The 25688-nt window shown below is 37.1% G+C and overlaps 6 protein-coding genes and 1 pseudogene across 15 annotated transcripts in view; 4 read left to right on the top strand and 3 right to left on the bottom strand.

Annotated features, from left to right (window-relative positions):
* Positions 1 to 4372, top strand: part of LOC111790049 (WD-40 repeat family protein / beige-like protein) — a 28594-nt gene extending 24222 nt beyond the window's left edge. For both annotated transcript variants that reach the window (XM_023670825.2, XM_023670826.2), the window contains exons 29-32: positions 1379 to 1748; positions 2487 to 3259; positions 3379 to 3501; positions 3783 to 4372. In XM_023670825.2, coding sequence (XP_023526593.2) covers positions 1379 to 1748; positions 2487 to 3259; positions 3379 to 3501; positions 3783 to 3860 — 1344 coding nt within the window. In that variant the 3' untranslated portion in view covers positions 3861 to 4372. The remainder of the gene's footprint in view (positions 1 to 1378; positions 1749 to 2486; positions 3260 to 3378; positions 3502 to 3782) is intronic.
* Positions 4373 to 4513: 141 nt separating this feature from the next.
* On the bottom strand, positions 4514 to 8271 carry CYP704A2 (cytochrome P450, family 704, subfamily A, polypeptide 2). 3 transcript variants are annotated; one of them, XM_087122771.1, is made up of 7 exons: positions 8134 to 8271; positions 7052 to 7270; positions 6484 to 6699; positions 6111 to 6413; positions 5720 to 6040; positions 5166 to 5369; positions 4514 to 5014 (listed from the first exon to the last, which is right to left on the bottom strand). In XM_087122771.1, the coding sequence occupies exons 1-7, from the start codon at positions 8158 to 8160 to the stop codon at positions 4814 to 4816; spliced, it is 1491 nt and encodes a 496-aa protein (XP_086978897.1). In that variant the 5' UTR covers positions 8161 to 8271; the 3' UTR covers positions 4514 to 4813. The 3 variants fall into 3 exon arrangements, with proteins under 3 accessions (XP_086978897.1, XP_086978896.1, XP_023526604.2); XM_087122770.1 differs by lacking the exon at positions 8134 to 8271 and having other exon boundaries at positions 7052 to 7452; XM_023670836.2 differs by lacking the exon at positions 8134 to 8271 and having other exon boundaries at positions 6123 to 6413; positions 7052 to 7448.
* On the bottom strand, positions 7239 to 20946 carry LOC147793330 (polygalacturonate 4-alpha-galacturonosyltransferase-like). 6 transcript variants are annotated; one of them, XM_023670827.2, is made up of 11 exons: positions 20570 to 20946; positions 18977 to 19011; positions 18630 to 18755; positions 18354 to 18554; positions 17853 to 18193; positions 17373 to 17730; positions 16644 to 17231; positions 16204 to 16507; positions 13076 to 13180; positions 12348 to 12463; positions 7246 to 7270 (listed from the first exon to the last, which is right to left on the bottom strand). In XM_023670827.2, exons 1-8 carry the CDS (start codon positions 20727 to 20729, stop codon positions 16232 to 16234), a joined length of 2085 nt encoding a protein of 694 aa, XP_023526595.2. In that variant the 5' UTR covers positions 20730 to 20946; the 3' UTR covers positions 7246 to 7270; positions 12348 to 12463; positions 13076 to 13180; positions 16204 to 16231. The 6 variants fall into 6 exon arrangements, with proteins under 6 accessions (XP_023526603.2, XP_023526602.2, XP_023526595.2 ...); XM_023670828.2 differs by lacking the exon at positions 7246 to 7270 and adding an exon at positions 9235 to 9493; XM_023670835.2 differs by lacking the exon at positions 20570 to 20946 and having other exon boundaries at positions 7239 to 7270; positions 18884 to 19012.
* On the top strand, positions 8284 to 9409 carry LOC111790051 (putative carboxylesterase 8). The gene has a single exon (XM_023670838.2). The coding sequence runs from the start codon at positions 8284 to 8286 to the stop codon at positions 9295 to 9297; it is 1014 nt and encodes a 337-aa protein (XP_023526606.2). The 3' UTR covers positions 9298 to 9409.
* Positions 9544 to 11962, top strand: LOC111790052 (glyoxylate/hydroxypyruvate reductase HPR3). Its single transcript, XM_023670839.2, has 2 exons — positions 9544 to 11033; positions 11171 to 11962. The coding sequence occupies exons 1-2, from the start codon at positions 10572 to 10574 to the stop codon at positions 11690 to 11692; spliced, it is 984 nt and encodes a 327-aa protein (XP_023526607.1). The 5' UTR covers positions 9544 to 10571; the 3' UTR covers positions 11693 to 11962.
* LOC111790055 (glyoxylate/hydroxypyruvate reductase HPR3-like) lies at positions 11929 to 16221 on the top strand (annotated as a pseudogene). Its single transcript, XR_002814436.2, has 4 exons — positions 11929 to 12003; positions 13047 to 13320; positions 14224 to 14513; positions 14675 to 16221. The product of XR_002814436.2 is annotated as a glyoxylate/hydroxypyruvate reductase HPR3-like (transcript).
* Positions 20947 to 21211: 265 nt separating the features above from the next.
* On the bottom strand, positions 21212 to 24370 carry LOC111790054 (MADS-box protein SOC1-like). Its single transcript, XM_023670840.2, has 7 exons — positions 24040 to 24370; positions 22850 to 22943; positions 22673 to 22725; positions 22450 to 22549; positions 21779 to 21820; positions 21634 to 21675; positions 21212 to 21443 (listed from the first exon to the last, which is right to left on the bottom strand). Exons 1-7 carry the CDS (start codon positions 24219 to 24221, stop codon positions 21309 to 21311), a joined length of 648 nt encoding a protein of 215 aa, XP_023526608.2. The 5' UTR covers positions 24222 to 24370; the 3' UTR covers positions 21212 to 21308.
* Between the last annotated feature and the right edge of the window lie 1318 nt (positions 24371 to 25688).

Consider the following 25688-nt stretch of genomic DNA (forward strand, 5'->3'; position numbering starts at 1 on the left):
AATAATACACATCGACTCTTATCAAACTAGATTCAGGGAAATCATTATTGAGTATGGATCTAGCTATTGGAACATTGTTGGAAATTCACTGTTGGCTGGTAAAAAAAATGTATTGGTATAATAAATTCCTTGAAAATAGAGACTGCGAAGCTGATTTTTAAAAATCTTTGAAACTAGGCTAATAAAATAATTGGAATCCATCTACCTGGGACATTGGAAGAGGAGGAAAGGGTAGAGCATAGGTAGGTCTTACATCTGTTGACGGGGGTGGGTGCTATCAAATCAAAGTGGGTTGGACAAAAGATATAAGACTGAATGTTGAAAATAACTAATAGGTTTGGGTCATTTGAAGAAACTCGACACAAAACGAATTCTGTCAGAAGGGCTCACAATTTAATCTGCATATTGGAAGTGTCGCATGGTATTGAAAGACATATTAGGTGTGTTTTTTGGGTTGTTGAAGGTGGTGAAAAGAGGACGTGGTCCATTTGGTAGATAACATTTTATAGAAGTGATAATACCAGGCCAAGAAGATATTAAGGTTTCAAATGGTAGGTGGGGCCTACTTGGTTTAAGTTGATGTTAAGTAGCTATAAAAGTATTCCCAAAACCAAAATTTTTATTTTTAAAGCCAGACCACAATAAACAATTCAATCAATTTTCTGGGGTAATATAGGATCAAGTTCTTGGAGGATGCTACTCCAACTAGAGGATGGGTGCAACTGCCTCTGGACTCTATAAAGCTCATAGACAGGGAAGTGCCAGTGTCCGCTTTCAAAAATGGATTTGGCTGAAAATAGGGAAGTGGTTAACTCTAATAATTGAGAATTGGAAACAAAGGAGAAGAAAGAGCTATGACACAACATTCCAAACGGAGGGGGGGACCTCTCCTCCCATGGCCTTTAGGTTGTATCTTTCTTTCTTGGTGTAATCCTTGTTCGTCCTCAGTAGAAGGTATTCTATTCTAATGTTTGGGTGACTATGGCTGAAACCTTATTCTATTGCCAGGGAATTTACAATAGAAGAAGAAAGAGATATCCTAAAAACCAAAAACACACTAGAAATCAACATGTGATCCTTTAATATAGCCAAAAGAGCAACATCATTGTCCTGAGAATAATTAGTTCATCTGTGTTCGTTGAAGAATATGTTTTCTTGTGGTTAGATCAAGATGTGATGATGTTGCCATATGTGTCAAGTCTGAGATTTCTTTTCCTTAAACCATCACATGGCTTTGTTGTGCATATATGCATCTTAACATGTGAATATTGGGGGGAAGTACCCTTATGCATTAGGGACTCAAAGGATATCAGATCATACTCATTGGTTTTTTCATGTGACATGTACTCATTGGTTTTAAATAAAATTTTCATATCAGACAATCTTTCGGAACCCAAAGGATATCAGATCATACTCTGTTCCCACCCCAGAACGCTGCAACCTACCTGCAGCCGCAATTCATGCAACTTCAGATACCGTTGTTATTGTTGACATAAATGCACCTGCGGCACATGTAGCACAGCATAAGTGGCAGCCCAACACACCTGATGGCCAGGGTGCACCATTCCTCTTTCAACATGGAAAGGCCTCAATGAATTCTACCAGTGGAACATTCATGCGCATGTTCAAAGGGCAGGCTGGCTCTGCTGCCGAAGAGTGGCAATTTCCCCAGGCACCAGCATATGCTGCATCTGGAATCAGGAGCTCGTCTATTGTTTCCATTACTTTGGACAAAGACATTATCACTGGTAAGCATTTATTTAATTATCTATCTACGACTTTATCCTTTAATTCTCCTCTTTAAACTTTTCTCTTTGAAAAAATCCCTTTGAGAAGGAAAAAAGGATCCTTGAGCTTAACATCATTTTGGTTTTTTATGGTCTATATTGAAAGGAATTCTCGCATCTACACCTATAAATAACATGATTATAAATCTCACTTCTCTTCAAGTTTATACCTATCTTTATCACGTGAAAATTTACTCCATTTTGTAATCGTAGTTTTTCATCCCATTGAGCTTAATGGAGCAGTTTTTTATACTCCTGTTGATAGGACCTTCACACTTTTTTGTGATTTCTTGATATCAATGTAATCATCGTTCCCTATCAATCCCTAACAAAAGGAGAAAAAAAAAAGTTTCCTATTGGAAATTTTAAGACGAGGAAAAGCTCTACAACGAAAAATGGTCTGGTTAACTTTCTCGTGTTTTCATGTCCAAGTGTTTCTTCCCTACAGATTGTAGAGCATAAGTGAAAATTATATCAGTCATAATCTACTTCAATTGCTATGAAAACATCTTCTGTTTGATCTCTACTTCTATAGCTAACTTAAGTTAACTGTTACTGCATAAGTAGCTAATTTCTCGTTCAGGACATATTTTCTTATGATTATTCAAAGGCATGCATGCATATATGGTTTAGTTTTATACTCGTCTTTGTATTCTCTATAATAGTTTACCTAGCTCCTATTTTTTTCTTTGGAAATAGGCGGACATGTTGACAATAGTGTGAAGCTAATATCATCAGATAGAGGAAGAACATTGGAAACTGCGTATGGGCACTGTGCACCAGTAACTTGTGTCAGTGTTTCTCATGATAGCAATTATCTAGTCACCGGATCCCGTGATACCACTTTGCTAATTTGGAGATTACATAGATTGTCAACCAGTCGTTCAAGTGCCGTGTCAGAAACTGCCATGGGGACAGACATGTCCACATCAGGCAGTGGTAGTAATTTATCCTCTATATTGGCAGACAAAAGCCGGAAGCATCGAATTGAGGGTCCCATACATGTTCTTCGGGGTCACCACCGTGAAGTTGTGTGCTGCTGTGTGAACTCAGATCTTGGTATTGTTGTTTCATGCTCCCAGTCATCAGATGTTTTGATACATTCCATCAGAAGAGGTCGGTTGATCAGAAGGTTGGCTGGTATAGAGGCCCATGCTGTAAGCCTTTCTTCCGAGGGAGTTATATTGACTTGGAACGAATCACAATGTACTCTTTCAACCTTTACTCTGAATGGAAATCTAATTGCTAGAGCACCATTTCCGTACTCTTCCAGCATCAGTTGTATGGAAATATCTGTTGATGGGGAGAGTGCCTTGATTGGAATAAATTCATCAGCCCAAAACAATAGAACCCCCACTAATAACTGGGAGTTTAAGTCCAAGGATTTCTTCACACCTGATGAAACTTCAGAAGACGAGAGATTAGATGTTCCGGTTCCTTCTGTTTGCTTTTTGAATCTGCATACTTTGAAGGTATTATTAAATTGAAATAAGTAGCTCTACCTAATTTCTGTCCTTAGCTTTTCCACTTTATATGACTGCCATAACACACTTTTCCAATATGATTTGATGCACTTTCCTTTATCCTACAGGTTTTCCATACGCTGCGACTCAAAGAAGGGCAGGATATCACTGCGCTGGCATTAAATAAAGACAACACAAATCTTTTGGTGTCGACTGCAGATATGCAGTTAATAGTCTTCACTGATCCCGCTGTAAGAACCTTCCATATTTCCATGGCTAATTAATAATTCTACCTGATTTTTTCCCTATCTTTTAATACAATTTCTCGGGACCGTGTGAAGTGAACATTGTAGTAAAGAAATTATGAGTAATCGAGTACAATTGTCAAAAGCAGAAAACTAAAAACAATATCGTTATCAAACAGATTAACCTACCTGTCTAACTTTATGAAAACAAGTCAAGTAGCTGAATATGTAGATTATTATCTTTTAAAATCCCACCTTGTTTTGACACTTATCATTGTTCTGTTCAGTTGAGCTTGAAAGTCGTAGATCAAATGCTGAAGATTGGCTGGGAAGGTGAGGGGCTCAGCCCTCTTATAAAATCATAGCCTTCTGCGGCAACAAAAGAGTTCAATACTTGTATAGCTGTTGGACAAATTCTGCATCATATATATTTGCTAGCACTGAAACGTCGATGGATATATCTTGTTGCTCTTATTTTTTTTCTCTCAAGCATGGAGTGGAAGGAGATCTAAGCCGAGGCCCTATGCTCGATGGGTTTGCCTCTTTAATTTCATGCTATATAGAGCTATCAGGTAGTCGTCGTTGTTGCTATTGAGATGTAACTCCAGTCCTCACACTTGCTATCCAAAATCTGGCCCTTTGTCGGTTACACGTTGTAAAATATGTGATAGACTAGCCCCAAATCTTATGAATATACATTAGCTTCTAGATACTAGAATGTTACATGCGGGGCCATTCTTTATGGGATCAAGTTGTATGTATGTCACTATTTGTTGAAATTGTGAGGCCTTAGGCACTGGGCTTGAGATTGAGCTTTCCAGTTTTGTCCATTCTTCATTTGAGAAGTAAATGACCAAGAGCTCTTCCATTATTTGTATATTCTATTCTATTATGTTACTAACTCTTACATGTCAGCCAAATTTTTAAAGGGCCAATTCCTGGGTATGCTAATGTGACGCTGCTACGCCTCCCAAAGCAGGGTGCAATTATAATTTAAGCTTCAACTTGCAAAGAAAAGGAAAACAAAGAGCAGCAATTCCATTAATTTCCACCCAACTTGGGTGTGTCCATAATGAGCCTTCACTATTTTTGCTGAATAATTGGCAAAGTACTTTTATGACACTGTTTCAATACTGTCAGTTCAATAATACAGAGTACAATGAAGATAGGGATATGATGTTCATATTCATATTATTAAAACTGTAAATATAGATTAAAATTTCGACTCCACCACCATTACAAACATGATATCCATCTTATTTTAGAGGTTAAAAAAGGAAAAGAAATGAGGTGTCGAAGTTGATAATACCTTGGAGGTTTAGGAATTGAAGTGGTTGGGAGATCTAGGAATGGCACAAACTTGCAGGCCTCCTTTTATGAGAAGATTGATCATTGGTTGATATTTCACAATTTTCTTCTCATCACTCATTTTGAACTTAAAACTGCCCACTAATACAGATAGCATAATCTTTATCTGCCTGTAAGCAAACTCTTTTCCCATGCAAATGCGTGGCCCAGCCTGTACATTATTTCAAAATGTACATTTGTCATTCGTCATTGTCAAAATCAGGTGTGTTTTGGAGTGACTTTAACTATTTCAAAATCACGTTGAAAGAGGAAAAAACACGATAATCATTCGTAAGTATTTGTGTTCCATGGATTTCACATACCTGAAAGGCTGTAAATTTGAAAGGGCTCTGAGGCTGGACGTTTCCATCTCCATCTAACCATCTCTCTGGTTGAAATTCCTCGGCATCATCACCCCATATGAATTTCATCCTACCCATTGCATATGGCTGGTACGACACCATATCTCCTTTCCTTACACTGAATCCATCTGGTAGTGTATCATCAGAAAAGCAAATCTTCGCATCCTGCAATTCAGTCGATTCGTTCAGCCAAGAACTTACAACACTTGCTCAATTTGGTGATTTAATACACTATAAGTTTGATCTTGTGTTTGAACTACTTGTCATCTTATTTTCTCGCCTAATTAATATCGATAAGCACGTAAAGACGGTAGCCCGTTCTTAGCATTTCAACAAATGGTTAGAAGTGACTATGAAAGTGCTTTCACTACCATCAAAAGAGCAGTATTCAAAGTCAATTGTCATAGCCTACACATTATTTGAGGAGGTAAACTGTTAAGTCAGTGCAATTACTTGAGAGTTATTTGATGTATTAAGCAATGACTATGTTCAAATTTAAAGAGGAAATGCCTTACCACTGGAACAGCAGGATAGAGTCTCAGAGTTTCATTAATAGTTGCAGTAAGAAACTGCATCTTCTCTAGAGATTCTTCAGTCAATCTTGCAGCAAACTCTGCAAAATCGGTAACGTCTTCAACGTTCGTCACTTCCTTGATCTCTTTAGCAACTCTTTCCTGCACTGCTGGATGTTTGCAAAGCATGTAAATGAACCAAGCAAGGGTAACTGCTGTTGTGTCCTTTCCAGCTATGACAAAATTAAGAATAATATCTCTTAGATACTTCGGATCGGTTGTTTCCGCTTGCAGAAACCTCGAAACTATGTTCTCTCTTCTCATCTAAATTCACATACCACAGAAGAATCAATGTCATGTTCCATATATAAGTTTAAAAGCAAAACAAACATACAAATTCATCTACCGAAGTTTTGTCGCCTAACTTTTGTCTCTGTTCGAGTGCGTTGTGAATGAGCTTATATATGTACTCATCAACAATCTTTATGTTTTCTTTTAAGGTAGCTTCTGACCCAATATTCAGAATCTTCTTGAGTGGCCAAGCTACATCAACATATCGCCATAGTGTCATTGTACTTGATGCTTCAAAAGCATTGCAAAACTTGCCCGTTTCTTCATTTACTCCATGTAAGCTATCTAGATCAATTCCAAATGAGACATGGAATATTGAATCTAGAGTTGATTTCATAAACAGATCCTGCAAACAAGTAATTGAATGAGTTTAAAGCTGACCCGTGTTTGAAATCACTAGCAGATTGTTGGCTTACTTGAATATCAATTGCTTGACCCGAAGTAGAAGCTTTGGACACGATCTTAGCTAGCTTAACTGCATATCTCCGAAAGATGACACTGCTATATTCCCTCAGAACTCTTGTAGAGAACTCATAGCTTGAAATCTTTCTCTGCTGACGCCACTTCTCTCCATCAACTGTGAAAATTCCATCACCAAGAAGATCCCTGAGAATTCTGTGGTTATGTGACCCCTAAATAAAACGGTGCAGAACTCAGTCAAAATCATGGTCCTTGAAGAACATCATGTTTGAAGCATCAACAATACAAAATAAATCACATCAATCCAAAAGCTTAAAACATGTTCAACAGATGAAAATCAATAGTAATTGGAAGAAAAAATGATATCACAAATTCAAGCACAAAACCTCTAGTTCGATACTATGTTAAATCACCACTAAATCCAAAAGCTCCCTCCATTATTTGAAATTTTACCTGTCTAGCTAGGATGAAAACCTCATTCCTTGGTAAATGCAAGGTCCATACAGGGATTCCAACTATTATAACCCAAAAAGAACAAAAAAGGGTTTAGAAACAGAGAGATACCTTGCCAAAATTCTCGAAGTTGGTTCTAAGCATATACTCCACATTTGATGGGTCAGAAGTATAAATCTCATTCCTGAAGGGCCCAAGAAGCCTATACGTTTTATGCTTTCGAGCGAGATCAGTCATGTAATCATGCAGCCGGTGGAAATTGAGGAGCTGGTGAAAGACAGTGCCTGCAATTGGATGATATTTCTTCTTCCTCAGCTTTCGAGTTAGAATCTGCCAAACAACAATGGAAATCAGCAGCAATAAAGCTGCAACTGAAATGGGGTTTGACAGAAATTTCGCAGCAACCATGGTAGCCACTGAACAAATCATTCAGCTGTGGAAATGAATGCTTTCAGTGCTTGGCCAATTTAATAGGAAGCTCGAAAGGTTTTCCAGTAGACAGTAGCACACGGAAATTAAAAATTAAAAAAAAATAAAAAATAAAAAATAAATCAGCTAAATACTATTTCTAGTCAGCTTTTATTTCTAAAATTTTAAGGTTATACTCCATTATATCCTATGATATTTTTGAAAAGGGTTAGTTGAACATAAAATTTGATCATTTAATTCAAATGCCTTAAAAGTCAATTATTGGATATGATTCCATTGGAGAGTACTAAAGATAATGCCAACTCCCATCCATTGGAGAGTACTAATTTTTTTTCAAATGTAGCTATAAATTTATGTAAAAGGATTTTTATTGTGAGTAAAATTTATGCTTAAAATTTGTAAATAGGATATAATATAATCACTTTTTAAAAGTATGCAACTAAAATGAACCAAATTAGTATAAAATTCAAAACAATATTTTACGAAAATACCCCTGATCAAAGTAAAACCTGATAAAGTAGCAATTAATTTTTCCAATAAAATACCATGAAACAATACAGATAGGAAGCACGTGTCATTAATGACGGCAGCTAACTTATCTGGCAAAAAAAATACCTAATTTTAAAACTTTCAATAATGTTTGAACTAAAAGAAAATTATTAAATATGAGAGCGCTAAATAAAATAAAAATATATTTCAATTTTGTAAGCAATGGCTTAAAGGTAAATATAAGAAGTTTCCTTTCCACTCAAATAGTGAATTACTTGATCTTGGGTTGAAAAAGAACCCATTCGAAAACCATTTATATTGGACTATTCCATTTTGTCATCTCACCGAACCCAATAATTGTTCTTCAAAAATCAACCACCAACCACCAACCACCAACCAAGCATTCACCTTTTTCTCCATCTTCAATGGCGGAATCCCTCTCTGCAACTGCGACGACCTCCATTATTGACCCCTTCGAGCATCTAAACATCAAGCTCAACCCAGACGGCTCAATAACCAGACACAACCAATTACCCACAGTACCCCCAACAGAAACCCCCACTCCCAACACCAATAATCTTTCTACATGTTGTTCTAAAGACATTCCCCTAAACCCTTCCAACAACACCTTCATCCGCCTCTTCAAGCCCCACAACATCCCCCAAAATCCCACCAATAAACTTCCCATTTTGATCGACGCCCATGGCGGCGGATTCATTTTATTCAGCGCAGCTACACAGCTATTTCACGACACGTGTTGTCGCCTTTCTGCTCATCTTCCAGCTCTCATCGTATCCTTTGAGTACCGCCTCGCCCCCGAACACCGTCTCCCGGCGGCCTACGATGACGCCCTCGAAGCCCTCCGTTGGCTTTGCCGCCAGGCCAATCAAATCCACGGTGGCGATTGCGACCCGTGGTTAAAAGATTGTGCCGACTTTTCGCGGTGTTTTTTGCTCGGCACTAGCGCCGGCGGGAACATCACGTTCTATGCAGCTTTGCGAGCACTGGATTCCGATCTCTCGCCGGTTAAAATCGTGGGGCATATTTATAATCAGCCGTTTTTCGGTGGGATTAAACGGACAGAATCAGAGCTCCGGTGCGTGAACGATCGGATCTTGCCGCTGTCGGTGAATGATTTAATGTGGAGTTTGGCGCTACCAGAGGGTTGTGATCGGGATCACTGGTTTTGCGATCCAACGGTGGAGGGTCCGCATCAAGAGAAGATCAGACGGCTGCAGAGGTGCTTGGTGAGAGGGCATGTTGGGGATCCGTTGATTGATAGGCAGAAGGAGTTTGTGAAGCTGCTTGAGGCACGTGGGGTGAAGGTGGATGCCAGATTTCGCGAGGGAGGGTATCATGGCGTTGACCTATTTGATCCTTCCAAACTCCAAATTCTTGAGGATGATGTGAAGGATTTCATCGATGCTTCTTTGGAGTGATGCTTATCCGTTACCCACACAGAAAGCCAATAAAATCTGATTATGTATCCAAGTTTTTTGTATGGGTGACCAAATAAAATTATATCTACTTTTTCAAATCAGAAATTTCTAACTTATGGAGTGATGCTTATCATTTTCTTGCTCCCTCTACTTGTGACTTCCTTATCATTCTCTCACCCCTTTAATCATTCGTACCCTTCAATAAGAAATTCAGTTCAGGAAGGTAAATCATCCCTACCCTTTAATAAGAAATTCAGTTCAGGAAGGTAAGATCTAAAAATTTACGGACCTACGGAGCATGCTCAGTGGGAAAAAAATGGTCCAAACCAACATTTCTTTTAGTAGAGAGTTAAAAAAGAAAAAAACTTCCAAGATGAGTTGGGGATGCGGAAGGGGAAGGGGAAGGGGTGCTCAAGCTAATATTAAATTATAATTTATTATATATATCATATTTGATATTTTATTACTAATTTCATATGGTGATAATTTATTTGATTATGAACAGATAACTTTTCCCTTTTGCTTTCATTAGTCACCTGGATAATCGATTTAGCTTTCTGAGTCTACAACAGATGAGATGAGGTTGCTTTATCGGGCTCAGGAGATTTCTTTCATTAGTCAATGGTTGGGCTGGTTCTAGCAAATATTCTCATGCTATCATAGCCCTTTCTATGGCTTGTGAATCCCCTACTCATCTTCTTCTCCATTCCATGGCTTGTGAATCCCCTACTCATCTTCTTCTCCACCACCTTTGCTGGCTTTGACGCCCCAAAGGCAATCTCCATGGCTGCTGCAAACGGAGTCGATTGGTTACTCTTCGGCTCAGAATTCTCATAAGTGTTCCCATCGAAAATACACAGAATCTCGAGAAACCTATCGATTGGTTACTCTTCAGCTCAGAATTCTCATAAGCGTTCCCATCGAAAATACACAGAATCTCGAGAAACCTATCGACGTTCTACAGAGATTTACCTTTGGAATCTGGACGCTGCATTGGCCTCTTCGCCAACTAACTCTTCCGGCTGCCCTTCTTGCCAAAATTGGCTCCTTTGCCCAATGTGGCCACTGCTTCAACATTGTCTTTGTTCCTTTAGATTTTCCCCTTCTACTTTTTGGGTTAGACATATTCTTGCCGGCAAAGTCAAAGCAACATCGTGGCGACCATCCTCTACTTTACTAGTAATTTATTTAATTATAAATTGAGAAGTGTTAGGTCCTATTGGGGTTCACTCTCTTTCTAATCAGGGAGGCGGCGGCACTCTGAGAAAAGTAGAATGGGACCCGAAGATCAGGCGAACCAGCTTCCTCAAGTGTTGGTTCTAGGTCCGCCTCCGGTATTCCCATATCTGGAATCCCAATTCCCAAACAGATTCCATTTCCTAAAACCATGGCTTTCCCATCTCCCTCTAACCCAATTCCTTATCTCTTATGCCCAATCCGCCACAGCCTTACTTATCCGAGGCGGTGGAACTGTCCAACTCACATCCGCCATTCTCGACTGCCTCCCCTCGCTCCAGCTCGTGGTCACTGCCAGCGTAGGTGTCGATCACTTGGATTTGCCGGAATTACGCCGGCGTGGGTTGGCTATTGCCTATGCAGGAAATGTGTTCACTGAAGATGTCGCCGATATGGCGATTGGATTACTAATCGACGTTCTTAGGAAAGTGTCGGCGGGAGATCGGTTCGTGAGGCAAGGGCTTTGGTCAACGAAAGGGGATTTTCCTCTCGGATTAAAGGTTAGTACTGGCTTTTATTTGATTCCAATTCCGTTCTTTTTTTCCCCATTTTCATTTTAAGTTATTAAAGCTAATCATGGAAAAGGTGTAGTTTGATTTGAATGTTTTGGTTGGATGAATTTTGGAAATTTTCACAGTTGAGCAGCAAGCGAATTGGAATCGTTGGATTGGGGAAAATAGGCTCTGAAGTTGCTAAAAGGCTGGAGGGTTTTGGCTGCAAAGTCTCATATTACTCGAGGATCAAAAAGTCAATGGCTCCATATTCCTACTATTCCAATGTATATGAGCTTGCAGCCAACTGTGAAGTACTCATAATTTGTTGTGCGTTGACTGAGGAAACCCACCATATAATCAACAAGGAGGTGATGGTTGCATTAGGAAAAGATGGAGTGATTGTCAATATTGGTCGTGGTGCGATCATCAACGAGAAGGAGATGATTCGGTGTTTGATTGAAGGGGAGATTGGTGGAGCTGGGCTGGATGTGTTTGAGAATGAACCCAGAATTCCTGAAGAGCTCTTTCATCTTGATAATGTTGTATTGACACCGCATGTTGCTGTCGGAACATATGAATCTCGAATGGAATTGTCTAAGTTGATGGTGGAGAACTTAGAGACATTCTTCTCAAACAAATCTCTTGTGTCTCCCTTTGTGGATTAATTATGGTGCAGTTTTCGGCTGAGGGAGGTTGGTTTCTTGACAAAAAGGAGACTCCTAAAACTTGACAACAAAGCCACGCTGATGTATTGGTGTATTTGACCATTTCTTTTAGCTCATCAATACAAGGATTCAAACTTCTCCTTTTGGTCAAGAGTAGAATGTCTAAGAGATTTTTTTTTCATCCATTAGTTTCTGAATTTTCCATCTCAAATTCTGATGAGAATAAAGCTTTTTAAATGCGGAATCTTGTTTCTGGGATTATCATTTCCAGCAAGAAGCTTTTCTTCCAGAGCTCTTTGCGGAAATTACTGGTGGAGAGGAAGTGTAGCGGTGAAGATTGAATGATAAACCAGTTCCTTCTTTAAAAAAATTAAATTACTAATGGAATAAACTGAAATCAATGTACAGCAAGAACTAACCAAATCTGACAAATTATGGATAATTCCTATGGTCCAGATTGGCTAAATGAGATCGAAGAAATAGGAACTGAATAGAAGTAATAGTATCTATGCTTGGAGGAAGAATATGAAAGTTTTGCTGTAAACAAAATAAAGCTAAGAATTAAATGAGATTTCGCCAACCCCATGTCATGCAGTGAACTAAGTGGAGCAATTTCAACGTGGAGAGAGAGAGAGAGAGAGAGAGAGAGAGAGACCTGAAAGCTGCAATCCAGATACTTTCTCCACTAGGAGTAGGGGCGATGCTTTATCCTCTGTCCTCTTCTCCTTGGTCGGTATCTATTTCCTTGGACTGCAGCCATTTGGCTTGTGGCTATAAGCAGAATCACAAGTAATAGAGTACAGAGTCAATAACGGCACAAAATGAGCTTGAGGTTTGCATAACAAGACTCTGGTTTGGAATTAGAACTCTTCACACACTAGTATGATATTATGATATTGTTCTTCCCCGAAATGCCTCGTAGTAATGGGATAGTATTCCCTACTTATAAATCCATGATCTTTCACTAAGTTAGCCAATGTAGGCTCACTCCTAATAATAATCCTCAGACCCCACCCAAACCCTAAAACTATTACTCCCCATCGATTTAATATTTCGATACAGTTCCGTATTGTTTATCCTAATTCGTCCTAGTTCTCGAAGTGAACACTACATTTATTTGGCGCTAACAAAGAATTAATCACTATTAGAAAATCGTCGTGAAATTGCCAGTTCTAAACTCCTAACCTGAAGCAGCCGTAGTTCTTCCGATAAGATAAACATTATAGCAAAGTAAATTAACCATGGCTTTGAATCTACGCAGAGGAAAATAATGAGAAACTGACTGGAGTTCTCTAATAACTAAAGAGCCGAAGTAAAAACTACACTCCATTCCATTCATTTTCCTAAACCACAGAAAGATTTGAAGTATGAGAAGAGACGCACCAGTTTGAGGAACCCATTTCTCCTGCATCGCCATTTTCCTACTTCGTCCTCGTGCTTGGCCAAACCAGAGGTCGATCCTTTCTTCAGCTCCAATGTCGATGATCACTACAAAATCAGTACGGAGAATCACAAAGCGAAGAACATTATAGAAGAATGGGAGGAGAATTCTTTCGCTTTGTCGCTCAAAAGAGAGCGCGAAGTTAGCAGGATGGATTCTTTTGACGGTTCACGAACAGAAAATGAAGGTCGGTCCTTATAAGTCCCCGCCCAAAATTATTGGCAAAATATACCCAATATTTCGTATTCTTTTAGGGCATAACTTAACTTAAATTATATAAAATAACTGTTAAAGTCGTAGCAGCTTATTTAGTTAGTTCAGACTATTTTAATTTAATTTGGATTTTTTCCAAAAAATATAATTTTGGCTCCACTTTTTCTTGTTAAATTATTATACACTTTTGCTTTGCTGCACTTGAAAGTAGCTTTTAAATTATGTTTTTTAATGACGGTTATTTTAAAAATATCCTTAATTTCTTTTAATTAAAATACATAAATTGACATAATTATTAATTAAAATAGAAAAAAAGACGTACACATATATAGAACATCATTTACAACCTCATTCACAAAATCAAATTTTACAGCTACATTAATTTACATGAATGTCTTGGATGCCTTTTAATTTATAGACATTAATCATAATGTCAATTTTCATCCATCATTGCAATAAAATTTACATTAAATCGATTTACTGTAACAGGAAAAAAAATTATGGATACCAACTTTTAGATTTAGCTTTTATAAAAGTTTGCCGCCACCTCTAAACTTTTATTTTTCTAAAATTTTTATTAAATAATTTGGATTAAACAAAATTAGATGTGATTTATATTATACAAAAGTTTAAACAATTACCACATAGTAAACTACAAAATTAAATTTTGACATGAAGTAACTAAAATAATAAAACCTATTTTCGACCTTATAGCTAAATAAAGAATTTTTTTTTTCTAATTTAAAACTGATTTTTTGGCTGCGAATCGCAATCTTGTTTTATCCATCCAAAGGAAATCTAATTCGTCTTCCTTAGTAACAGGTAAAAATGGCACTGGAAAGACAGGCCGAAGAGCTTCCTCCCTGAGTACTGTCAGTTTCGGAATCCCAATTCCCAAACAAATTAAATTTCCTCACTTCTTTTCTCGACTGCCTCCCGTCGCTGGAGCTCGACGTCACTCCCAGCGCCGGTGTCGACCACTTGAACTTGGCCTAATTGCGGGGCCGTGGGATAGCCATTGCCCATGCAGGAAACTTGTTCTCTGAAGATGTCGCCGATATGGCGGTTGGATTACTAATCCATGTACTTAGAAAAGTGTCGGCGGGAGACCGGTTCGTAAGGCAAGGACTCTGGCCTACCAAAGGTGATTTTCCTCTCAGATTAAAGGTGCAATTGATTTTTTTCCCCCCCCCCCCCCCCCCCCTTCATCTAATTGCAATTTCCACTTTCTATTCTTCGTCTTCATTTCCAATCACCTCAGTAACAAAAGTGTAGTTGAATTTGGATGTTTTTAGATTGATGAATTTGAAGGTTAAAAATTTTCACAGTTGAGCGGCAAGCAAATAGGGATTAGTTGGATTGGGAAAAATAGGCTCTGAAGTTGCCAAAGGACGAAGAAGCCAGTAGTTCCATACTCATTAACAGGGAGGTGATGCTAGCATTAGGAAAAATTGGAGTGATAATCAACATTGGTCAGGGCGATCATTGACGAGAAGGAGATAGGGTGCTGGGTGTCACAATCGCACTTCGAGCATGATGACACTGAGCTGGATGTGTTTGAGAATGAGCCCGAAATTCCAGAACAGCTCTTTAAACTAGATAATGGTGCTATCATAACACATGAATCTTTTGTGGGAATGTCTAAGTTGGTGGTGGAAAACATGGAGGCACTCTTCTCAAACAAACCTCTGGTGTCTCCCTTCATGGATTAGTTAAGGAAGGCTGAAGAAAGGACGTCTATTGAGAAAAAGAGACTCCAAAAACTTGATAACAGAGCCACCTTAATGTATTGGATTAGGGTATTCAACCTTTCTCTTCTTTTTAGAGGACTAATATTTATGGATATACCCAATTGTTTGTTTCTGTAACCACCGACTCTTAACACTCTTCAAGATTATCCGTCTTCTTTCTCAATTCGATGAGAAGAAAGCTCCCTAAAAGTGATTACAGGCTTCTGAGGTTATTATTTCCATCAAGGAGTCTTTTGTTCTACAGCTCTTTGCGAGAGATGGTCGATGCAGAGCGCGGGAGAAGGTGTGGGTACACTAGATTTAATGGAAATAACCAGCCTTTCTGTCAGATTCCAGAGCGGTTGAAGAAGAGAACGAAACATTCTTTATAAAAGTGTGGAAACCACCCCAAGAGATGCGTGTTAAGACCTTGAGGGAAAGCCGAGAACGAAAAGCCCAAAAAAGACAATACAATACTTGGTAGTAGTGGACTTGGGTTGTTATAAATGGTATCAAAGCTAGATATCGGGCGGTGTTTCAGCGGGGATGCTGGGACCCCAAGGGAGTGGATTGTGAGATCCCACATCGGTGGAAGAAAGAAACGAGACATTCCTTATAAGGGTGTGGAACCCACTCCTAATAGATGCGTTCTACAACTTTTGAGGGGAAGAAAAGAAAAAGTAGAAAGATTGATTTGTTACCATTTCTCTTTTCACCTTCAATTTTGACTTCTTACTATTAGCCATAGGATTCCCAAATCCCAACCTTTCCAAGGACACACAAAGTTTTAAAATATTAAAGCATCAACTTATTAAGAATGAAGCAATCCAAAATTAGAAGAGTTCAACCTAAAATAAAGAGTGCTTGAAGGCAGAGAGCCATGGACAAAAAGAAACAAATCTTTTACTCTACACTAAGTTGGGATAAGAATTTCTCACATGCTAACGTGACTTGTTTCACCTCAAGTATAATGCATGAAGGCCAGTGAGAACCAATTGAATGAATTACAAAGGTACTTAACTGTGATGTGAGATATCCCCAACCCCATGTCATGCAGCAAACCAAGTAAAGCAAATTCAACGTGGGGAGGGAGAGAGAGAGAGAGAGAGAGTGAGAGTTAGAGAAACCTGTAGCTGCAGTTATCCACAGTAAGTTTCATTTAACGAAGTTGCACTGGCGAAGATAAGGATGGTCGTAGTCAATATATTTTGTCCAGTAGGGGCGATACTTCGTCATTGCCATCTCCATCCAAGGTTTCATGTTGCCATTATAGTGAATAACAGCTGCATTTTCTATCTCTGATGGGTTGATACTTGGATTGTAACCCAATCCAAGCACATGCCAAGACTTATTGAGGGAATATGTCAGCCCATAAAATGTCATCAAACCTGGAGGCAAGGTACCCAGCTTCCAAAGCAGCCTATCTTCATTCTGAAAACAACATTGCAAAATCCACGTAAACTGATGTGTGTATATATGTAGTAAAATTTATCCACCGAGAACACAGTTAATCCGGCCAAGCGTTTAAGAAAACAAAACACAAAGGGGATATGGGTGCAAGACTTACCAAGTTCTGCCATGTATGATATACGCCAGTGAGATTTCTCTTTTTCCACTCCTTGAGATCAAATATATTCATTCCATATGCCCAACCGCATGCATTTGGGTCGAATTCTCTAGCGATAAAAGAGTTTGAGAAGTTAAGGTACTTGTCAAAACGATGAAAATTCTCAACACAGGTTTCCACGGCACCATTGACTTTTCCCTCAAGATCTACAAGCCACAATCCAGTCAAATCTTTCTGGACAACAATGTCATCGTCCAGAAATAGAATTTTATCTAACTCGGGAAAAATTTGAGGTAGATAGAACCTCAGATGATTTAGCATTGAGAGATATTTTGGGTTCCTGTACTTCAAATTAGAAGCACTAGATGAACGAGTGGTAGAATGTCCTGCCTTGAAATAATACTCTCTCATTGCTGCAGAATTAAGCTGGCGGAGTACTGGACAATAGGATGAGTTCAGCCACTTAAGTTCATCTAAATTTTCAACGTGGATCGTAGCCTCTTCAGGAGGATTTAAGAGAAACCACATTTTCAATGCTCCAAAATTGAGACTATCAGTTACCAGGTGGAATACATGTTTTGAAGAATCCTGTCGTGCAAACAAGGAAGTAAGTTAAAATAGAACATAAGTAGACAAATAAACTTGACCATTATCAAATATGCAATTGATACATGTTTCAGAGAAGTCAATTATCATGAAAAAAGCTCTGAATTGGTGAGTTGAATTCACCTTAGCATTCATTACGGTTGAGTTCACAACTACTGCGGCAGCCAAGACGTTGTCAGTGGAGAGAGCATAATGGTGGAATCTTGGATCTTCCAAATTTTCACTTCTAGGGAAATTTCTCCTCTCCGGAGGAAGAAGGTAGTAATCGATGGTGAGGCGCAAGGACAGGCAGCGAATACCACCTGGAATACCCTTAACTCCCAATTGAATGAGAAATGTATTTTGCCTTTTCAACCTTCTAACCTTTTCTTCTTCAGTTAGAAGCATTGCTCTCAGCTTCCTGGTCACCAACTTGCAATCAAACAGTTGATCTCTCGCCTTTGAAAGAACATCAGCCATAGCTTTTATTTTCTTGGGCGCACTATAACATAGTGTATGGCGTAACATAAAAAGAGCCCTTACGATCGTTATGAAAAATAAATTACAAGCATAGAATATTGCAAATAATATCACGATGGACACTGAACGACCGAGTTCTATTACCTGTAATGCAACTCAGCATCAATATTTGCCTCTCCTAGTACACCACGACTCCTTTTAAGACAAATTTGGAGCTCTTGAACCAAATCAAGTTTCCTTTTCTTTTCCGAAATGCTCAAATATATTCTTGCCATAATAATCTGGTCTCGCATTAGACGTATAGTAGAATCTTGATTCTTGTTCTTGTTTTCTTTCTTCCATTTACTGTATTTTCCAGTGATTGAGGAGTCAACTAGTTCAGAGGCCTGCATATTTGCATTCTCAAGTTTTACAATGGTATCTTCATTCGGCGGATCCAAGTCCAACTCCAGCAATTGATTTTCGTTTCGTTCTTCTCTTGCTATCTACAAAATAGGAACGACAGGGGCAGGGGGCCAAATAAGGTCAACAACGTGCAAAGTCGAATATTCTTCTCCTCCATCATCTAAGCAAGGGACGTATTGGACCAAATTTATTTTCAACATAGAAAACTAAGTAATGAAAAATATAATCAATCATTATTACCCTTCTGGCTGCTTTAGGGAACACGGGCAAATAGATGAATTCCGTACGATAACATGTAAAAGACATCAGCGTCAATAAAAGAGCGCGAAAAACAAGAGCTAGCAGTTTATCATAAAAATAAGATGTCCTAGTATTACCACCCAAAGAAGTGTCCTCTTCGACCTGGAGGGTTCCTCTCGAAACTACAGTCGTTTGGCTTAGCTACAAGCATAATCACGACTCAATAACATCAAAACCGGTAATGTCAGAACAAGAGTTTGAGGTTGTCCAGCGTACCATGGAAATCGCATCAACTGAGGAGTTCCCAACCAAACTCAAAGATAAGGTAAAATTATTGTTCACCGAAGAATTAACACCAATAGTTGCCGTATTGTTTGTGCTGACTGGAATATCATCAATTACCTGCAGCGGAATAGAAATCAATATTTCACACGGAAAACAGTTCCTAAATTTCAAAATTCTCGGGGCTCAAGGATTAATTGCAATATGATGAAGTCGAGTAAGGAAACTCATACACAATTGCACGTTACCAGGAGTCTCGACAAGTTTCGGCAAATATTTTTTTCCAATCCACAAGAAACAACACAAACCAATGCAGAATAGAGAACGTTTTAATAACGTACCCCTTTGCTTGGACTACTTGAAATAACCCCTTCACCTGCAGATATTGTAACAAATTAAACAAATAATAAATGAGCAAACGCAAACCACGTCATCACAAGTATAGCCATGCATGTGTGGATATATTTTTGTTTTTTAACCATAAATAATCATTATGCTCATGAGTAACACATTTTCAGATGCAATTGCAATCTTCTACATGCAGATTAATGAAAACTGAACAAACTTGAAGAATGGACTGCCTAGAGACTTCAAAAGGCTAAAGTTAATGTTATCTTGAAAATGGGAAAAAAAAAAAAATTAGAGCTACCATTAATGTCCCTAAAAAACTGTAATAAATTTTGGAGGAAAAAAATTTGTTTGAAATTCAAACCAACTACACCTCAATGAGAAAGAACCATAAAACTTCACAATTCTCGAAAGAAAACATTGACGGGAAGTACAAAAACAGTAATCCATCAGAATTACCGAGTATCCTTCCTAACTCGTACGCCATGCGATTTTCAAAAATAGGCAATGATCTTGTTCAAGGATAAAAACAAAAAAGGGGGCAACACATACACATGAAAACGTCAGGCTAGATGTGCTAGTTTTCATCTTCGAATCAAGTAAACTATATCTACACCCTACATCGTCATCTCACTCTTCAGTCTCTCCATGGTTTGACGTGAAGCACAGGCAGGATGTATTTTGTGTCAGCAAATTCCTGTTGATTACTCTAGTTTGACACTACTTTATTTGCAAGAAGAAGTGGGGATTCATTTTCTCCAACAATCACACTTGATTATATACAGGAGAGTCGCTCTTGCAGTTACACAGAGTTAGGCGGGCAAACTCTTGACCATCATTCTGTTTAGTGTTGGCTCAGCCAAACTTGACGCATAAATTTTGTAGCAAACGAATCAATAATGTTCTAGTAGTTGCTACAGGCGAAAAGCCTGGAACTCATAATGATATTGTGCTGTTATCGAAAATTCCTTGAACGAAGAGGTTTTGTGACTATAATTACATCGTTCTAAAAAATTCAATTATTTGTTCTTCATACTTTTTTGCCTCTCACAAATACTGGAGCCTCTCCATTTGCCTAAGAGGCAAAATGACGTGAAAAATCAATCCGAAGAAATGATGACCGATACATCTTTCTGGAAACATGAGTGCAACTCAATATCAAATTTAACGGATTCTAGGACAATTCCTACAATGCGATTAACATTTCCAACGCAGGATACGATGTTAAACTTAAACCGTGTAGTTAACACTTATACTTGCGTTACAATTTTTGTTTCGTAATCCCTTCCACCTCTGTCAATAATTCAAATAATCCGAACGCTATACCTATTGAGCTCTCAAAGAAATAATCAAAATAAGAAGCTCTCGTGAAAGAGCCAGTTCTAACTCAGAGTCTGAAGTGGCCGTAGATCTTCGGATTCCGTATAGAAAACGTTATAACAAAGTACATTAACTAAAACTTTCAACTACTACTGAGGAGAATAAAGAGAAAATTGACTACAAGTAAAGATCCAGAGTAAAAACTACACAACATTATTCATTTTCTTAAATCACACAGGGAGATCAAAGTTGATGAATAAACGCACCAATACTGTGGAAGCCGCTGACGACGACAAAAGGCATGGACGCAAGAACAGAAAGAGCGACGAGAACAGCCAAAACTAACCTATATCCTCCGATACCACCATTACCTCCTTCATCCTCGTGCTTAGCAAAACCAGACACCGATCCTTTCTTCAGCGCCATCGTCGATGAACACAAGAACGGAGAGAACTGTAGACTGGAAGGAGAAATTTCGTAGCGCGGTCAAGTTAGAGAGAGAGCGAAGATAACTGAAGAACGGAATCGTTCAGTTAAGTCCTCGTTGCTATAAGATGCCATTTCTGTGAAGTGTGAACTACCTAACGCCGGGGGCTTTTATACTCCCGCTTTTCTCTATTTTTCTTTTCCCTTTTTGCCCTTTTAAGTTTCCCGCCCTTTCGCCCGAGCGAAAATAATCATTTTATATTTAAATTATTTTAAAAATAATGGCATAACAATTAAATATATATTCACTAATTTTATTTTAAATTATATATGTATTTATAAATTGGGTCGATAAATTTGGTTTATTTTTTTCAAAATCATGAAAAATATTATGTAATTATTACAAACATAGACAATTAGAAAATAAAAATTCATTTAAATTAATGAAAAATTGCTATTATCAATTTGATTATGATATTTCCACTTTGATTTTTATAAATAATGGTACATTATGAAAAAATAAGATTATTATTATGTAATTATTAGTTTATACAGTAAAATACAATCCCTAAAAGAGAGTCACTTGATCGATCTGGACTTGGGAGGTCCAATGAACAGCTCTGTTTCTACGTCAAAAATCGAGCTATGCTCTAGATGAGTTGAAATTTCACCAACTTGAGTTGATGATTGTCGAAGCTCACGTTGGACAAAACACTGCATTACATGTTCAAAAATCGACGTTGAATGTATCAATAATAATTAAGTCAAATTATAAATTTAAAATTAGCCTACTCAATTTTTTTAAAAAAAATAATAATTAATTTATTAGATAAATATTTAAATATGGCATCTAATAATAAGTGAGTCATTAAATATAAAAATTAAAAATTAAATAGGAACTCACCTTTTTAGCAAGCTTTGCATTTTCAGCCGCCAAATATTTCACCTGTTATTTAGAAAATAAAAAGAATATATTCATGCCTAGAATAATAGTCATAATTCATTGGAAGCATAAGTTTTGAAGGATTTTTTTTTTTTTTTTTCCTTACCTTTTCTTTTAGTTGTTCAATCTGTTCCTTGTAAACCTCGTACTGAAAATCAGAAAAAATGAAAATAGGTTAATTCTAGTCGGACCTAAATTTAATATTGTCAGTTACAAGAGGTTAGACGTGAGATTCCATAATCCACTTTTTGGGAGACCCGTCACGTATCGTCGTTAGCCTCACAATTTTAAAACGCGTCTGTTGGATAGAGATCTCCACACCCTTATAAGGAATGTTTCGTTCTCCTCTCTAGCCGATGTGGGATTTCACAGTAAAACTCGTAATTCTAGTCCGACCTAAATTAAATATTGTCAGCTTTGGTCTGTTATACTTCAGTCTTACAGTTTTAAAATGTTATAAGAGGTTAGACGTGAGATCCCACGATCCACTTTCTGGGAGACCAGCATCTTCGCTGGCACACTGCCCATGACTCAAGTCAACCACTAACAGACATATTGTCAATTTTGACCCGTCATGTATCGTCGTCAGCCTCACGATTTTAAAACGCGTTTGTTGAATAGAGGTCTCCACACCCTTATAAGGAATGTTTCGTTCTCCTCTCTAGCCGAGGTGGGATCTCACAGTAAAACTCGTAAAACATTTAATAAAACGTTTATTAAGATTATTTTATTCATATTTAAAGAGTGGAGGAAGAATTGTAGTAGAAGTTTTAGAACCTTTCTAGCTTTAACATGAGCCAAGCTCCTCTCTAGCTGCTTTTCTATTTGTTGAAGTTCTTCATAGGAGCTTGATCCTAAGCCTTCTCCCAACAATTTCCTGGTACATTACAAATCCAAGTTAACACCCGAACTAAAACCGACCTTTCAAGTACTTAAAAACGCTTTATAATCATTTGAAAAGCTATTCTAAACCGACCCATATGAACTGTAGTGATTCTACCTCTTCGAAACCTCGAGTGACTCGATCTCGTCCAACAGACTTGTAGCCTCATTCTTCATTTCCAAGCAAAGACAAAAATATATAAGCAGAACCCATTAGATTAATACTATTTTGATCGTGTCGATACATTCAATAAATCTTAAAATTTTGAAATAATCGAACATCACACAAACAAACCTGAACCGGTTGTAAGTCGTGTTGATGAGATGGAGGTTGAAGACGATGAGTTGCTTTGGTATGCCTTAGATATCGCCCCACCGTGGCCTGCAAGCTGAGGTACACAATTTAAGGATAACAAATTATGTTCATAAGGTTAATTCAATTAAATAATAAGATAAGGTACAAAAAATAATTAACCTTACTAAATCAATCATTTAATTAGCATATGATTAACATTAATATAATCCAACTTTAAATTAAATTGGTTTTGAAACTAATTAACAATTAAACGCAACTAAATATGGTAAAATGTCGAGATTATATTTATCTTCCTAAGATTAACGATAATAAAAAATTTATCCATTCATACTTTAGGTTCGTTTATGGAAAATTTGTCTACAAATTTAAATATGTTTATTTAATAAATACGAAGAAAAAAAAAACATTATCTATAACTAATATCAATATTCCTCGTTCAAATTCCTATCGACCAGTTATAATAGAATCTACTAAAAAAAATCATTATTGGAGCGTTGTGCTTCTAAGAGCCTATTGAGCTTGAGGAACCTCATTAGAGCGATCTCGGAAGAATTGGGTTGTGGTGCTTACTTATTACGATTACTCAACCTAAATGCTGGAATAAGTCAAGTCAATTGTACTGATCTTCTTATTGAAAACTCAACGTATTCTATTAACTAAATTTAAATTTCTACTGATCACTGATGATTGAACCTACAAAAGGAATCGCTACTGTTACTCGAGTGTTCTACCTCTTAATGTCCTTTAAGTTAGAACAACTTAGTCGAGACAATCCCATTACCCGAGAAGAGTTGGGTTGTGCTTACTTGTATGATAACGCAACCTCGTATAAAAGCCCGAACAAGTCAGATCAATTGTACTAATTTTCATATTCAAATATAAGTCAAACTTAACATATTCTATTAGCTTCATTTAAATTCCTACCAATCACCAATGATAGAACGTACAAAAGGAACTGTTACTCGAGTGTTGCACCTCTTAGGATTCTTTTAAGTCAAAACAACCCAATCAGGGCAATCCCGTTACCCGAAAAGAGTTGGGTTGTTTGGATTGTACTTATTTAGTATAAATCCGGAATAAGTGAAATCAATTGTACTTGAACATATGCGAAACTCGACCTCGTGTAGTGTACTAAAAAGGTAAGAAGAAATGGAAGGAAATTGAGATACCTGGAGCTAGCAAATTCATAAAGCTTTCCAGTAGAAGAGAAAATGATAAGAGCGAGTTCAGCATCACAAAGAACGGAGAGCTCAAACGCCTTCTTCAGCAACCCGTTCCGACGCTTCGAGAACGTAACTTGACGACTCGTCGCATTCTCGATTCGCCTCATCTCAGTTTTCCCTCTCACCATTTCTGCATATATATTTAATTTTCTTCGAAATCCGTATAAGGAAGAACAAGAACACGAACACGAACGAGAAGAAGCCCTAAGGGAATGTGGTTGGGAGAGCAAAAAAGGAAAATTTGGGGCCAAATGTGAAAACCCCAGAAGAAGAAAGGGCTAATAAGTAAAAAATATCAGAAAAAGGAAATATAGAAAGAGACCATTAGAAGATGTGTTTTCATTGCCACCACCAAAAATAGGTGGAAATTGCCACGAAATACACCCACGTTTTCTCCCCCTTTTTTATTCTTATTTTTTCTTTAATTAAAAAAATAAAAATTATATAATTTTACTTATTTGGATTAATTCTGGAAAATACCTCATTTGGGAAATATATAATTTTTCTAATCTAAGAAAAAATAATAGAGTTTTAAAATGGAAAAAAAAATTAAATAAAAATAAAACAACAGATATTATACACAGAAGAGAGAGGAAATTTTTAATTTATTTTTTATAATTTTTTTAAAAAAGGCTAAAAAAATAATGCGTCACGATCATCCGTACAGAGCGTACGATGGGGAGCCAATCAAAATCGAAGAGGCAGAAAGAGGTTGTTGCTCGGTTTGGGTGGAGCGTGTTGTTCACGAGCAAAGGGAAATGGGGGATTTCAGCGCGTGTTTATCACTTTTGTGAATGTCGAGTGGGTGCTTTTATTTTTATTTTCACGAATGGTACAATGCAATTAATTCAGAAATATCACCTCAGATAGATAAATCATATGAAATTTATTTATTTTTTAATATCCAAATAAATATATATATATATATATATATATATATATATTTTTTTTTTTTTTTATTCAGCCTTGTCAGAGTATAATTGGACTTTTAAGGCTCCGCTTTCCAATGACTTACTCTATTGTTTAGTTGTCTGTTTTTTTTTTTTTTTTTTTTAATTATTTAAAACATATTTTATCTCAATAACTAAAATTTAATAAATTTTAATATCAAATATTTATAAGTTTTAATTTTTTTAAAATTAGGGTATAGTTAGATTTTAACCATATTTCTGAATTGATTGTTGACCGGATCAAAAAAATAACCCGCATATCGACTAAATTTTAAAAAACATTCAACTAACCTAAACCGGAAAAAAAGAAGTCTAACACAACCCTACCATTACAGGGTAGTTCAAGTTTTTCGAATTATCAATATAAAATTTATTTTTTTTAATTATAAAGTAAAAAATAAATTATCAACCTATGGAATTTTATAAAAACTCAATAATAATATAACAATTTTGTTATAGTATTTTTTTTTTTTTTTTGATAACTTAATTAATAAACTAATACGTCAATCAACAATGAATTATATTTGTATGCTATTTAGCAAACATATTTTTACTTTAGGAAATTAAATAATGAATATTTAGTAATAAAATTAAATGAAATTTTATAATCTAACAAAAAGAATATGGTTATTTTATTTAATTTAA

Source organism: Cucurbita pepo, chromosome 3 (genome assembly GCF_057944985.1).
Source record: "Cucurbita pepo subsp. pepo isolate OVF chromosome 3, ASM5794498v1, whole genome shotgun sequence".
Classification (NCBI taxonomy): domain Eukaryota; kingdom Viridiplantae; phylum Streptophyta; class Magnoliopsida; order Cucurbitales; family Cucurbitaceae; genus Cucurbita; species Cucurbita pepo.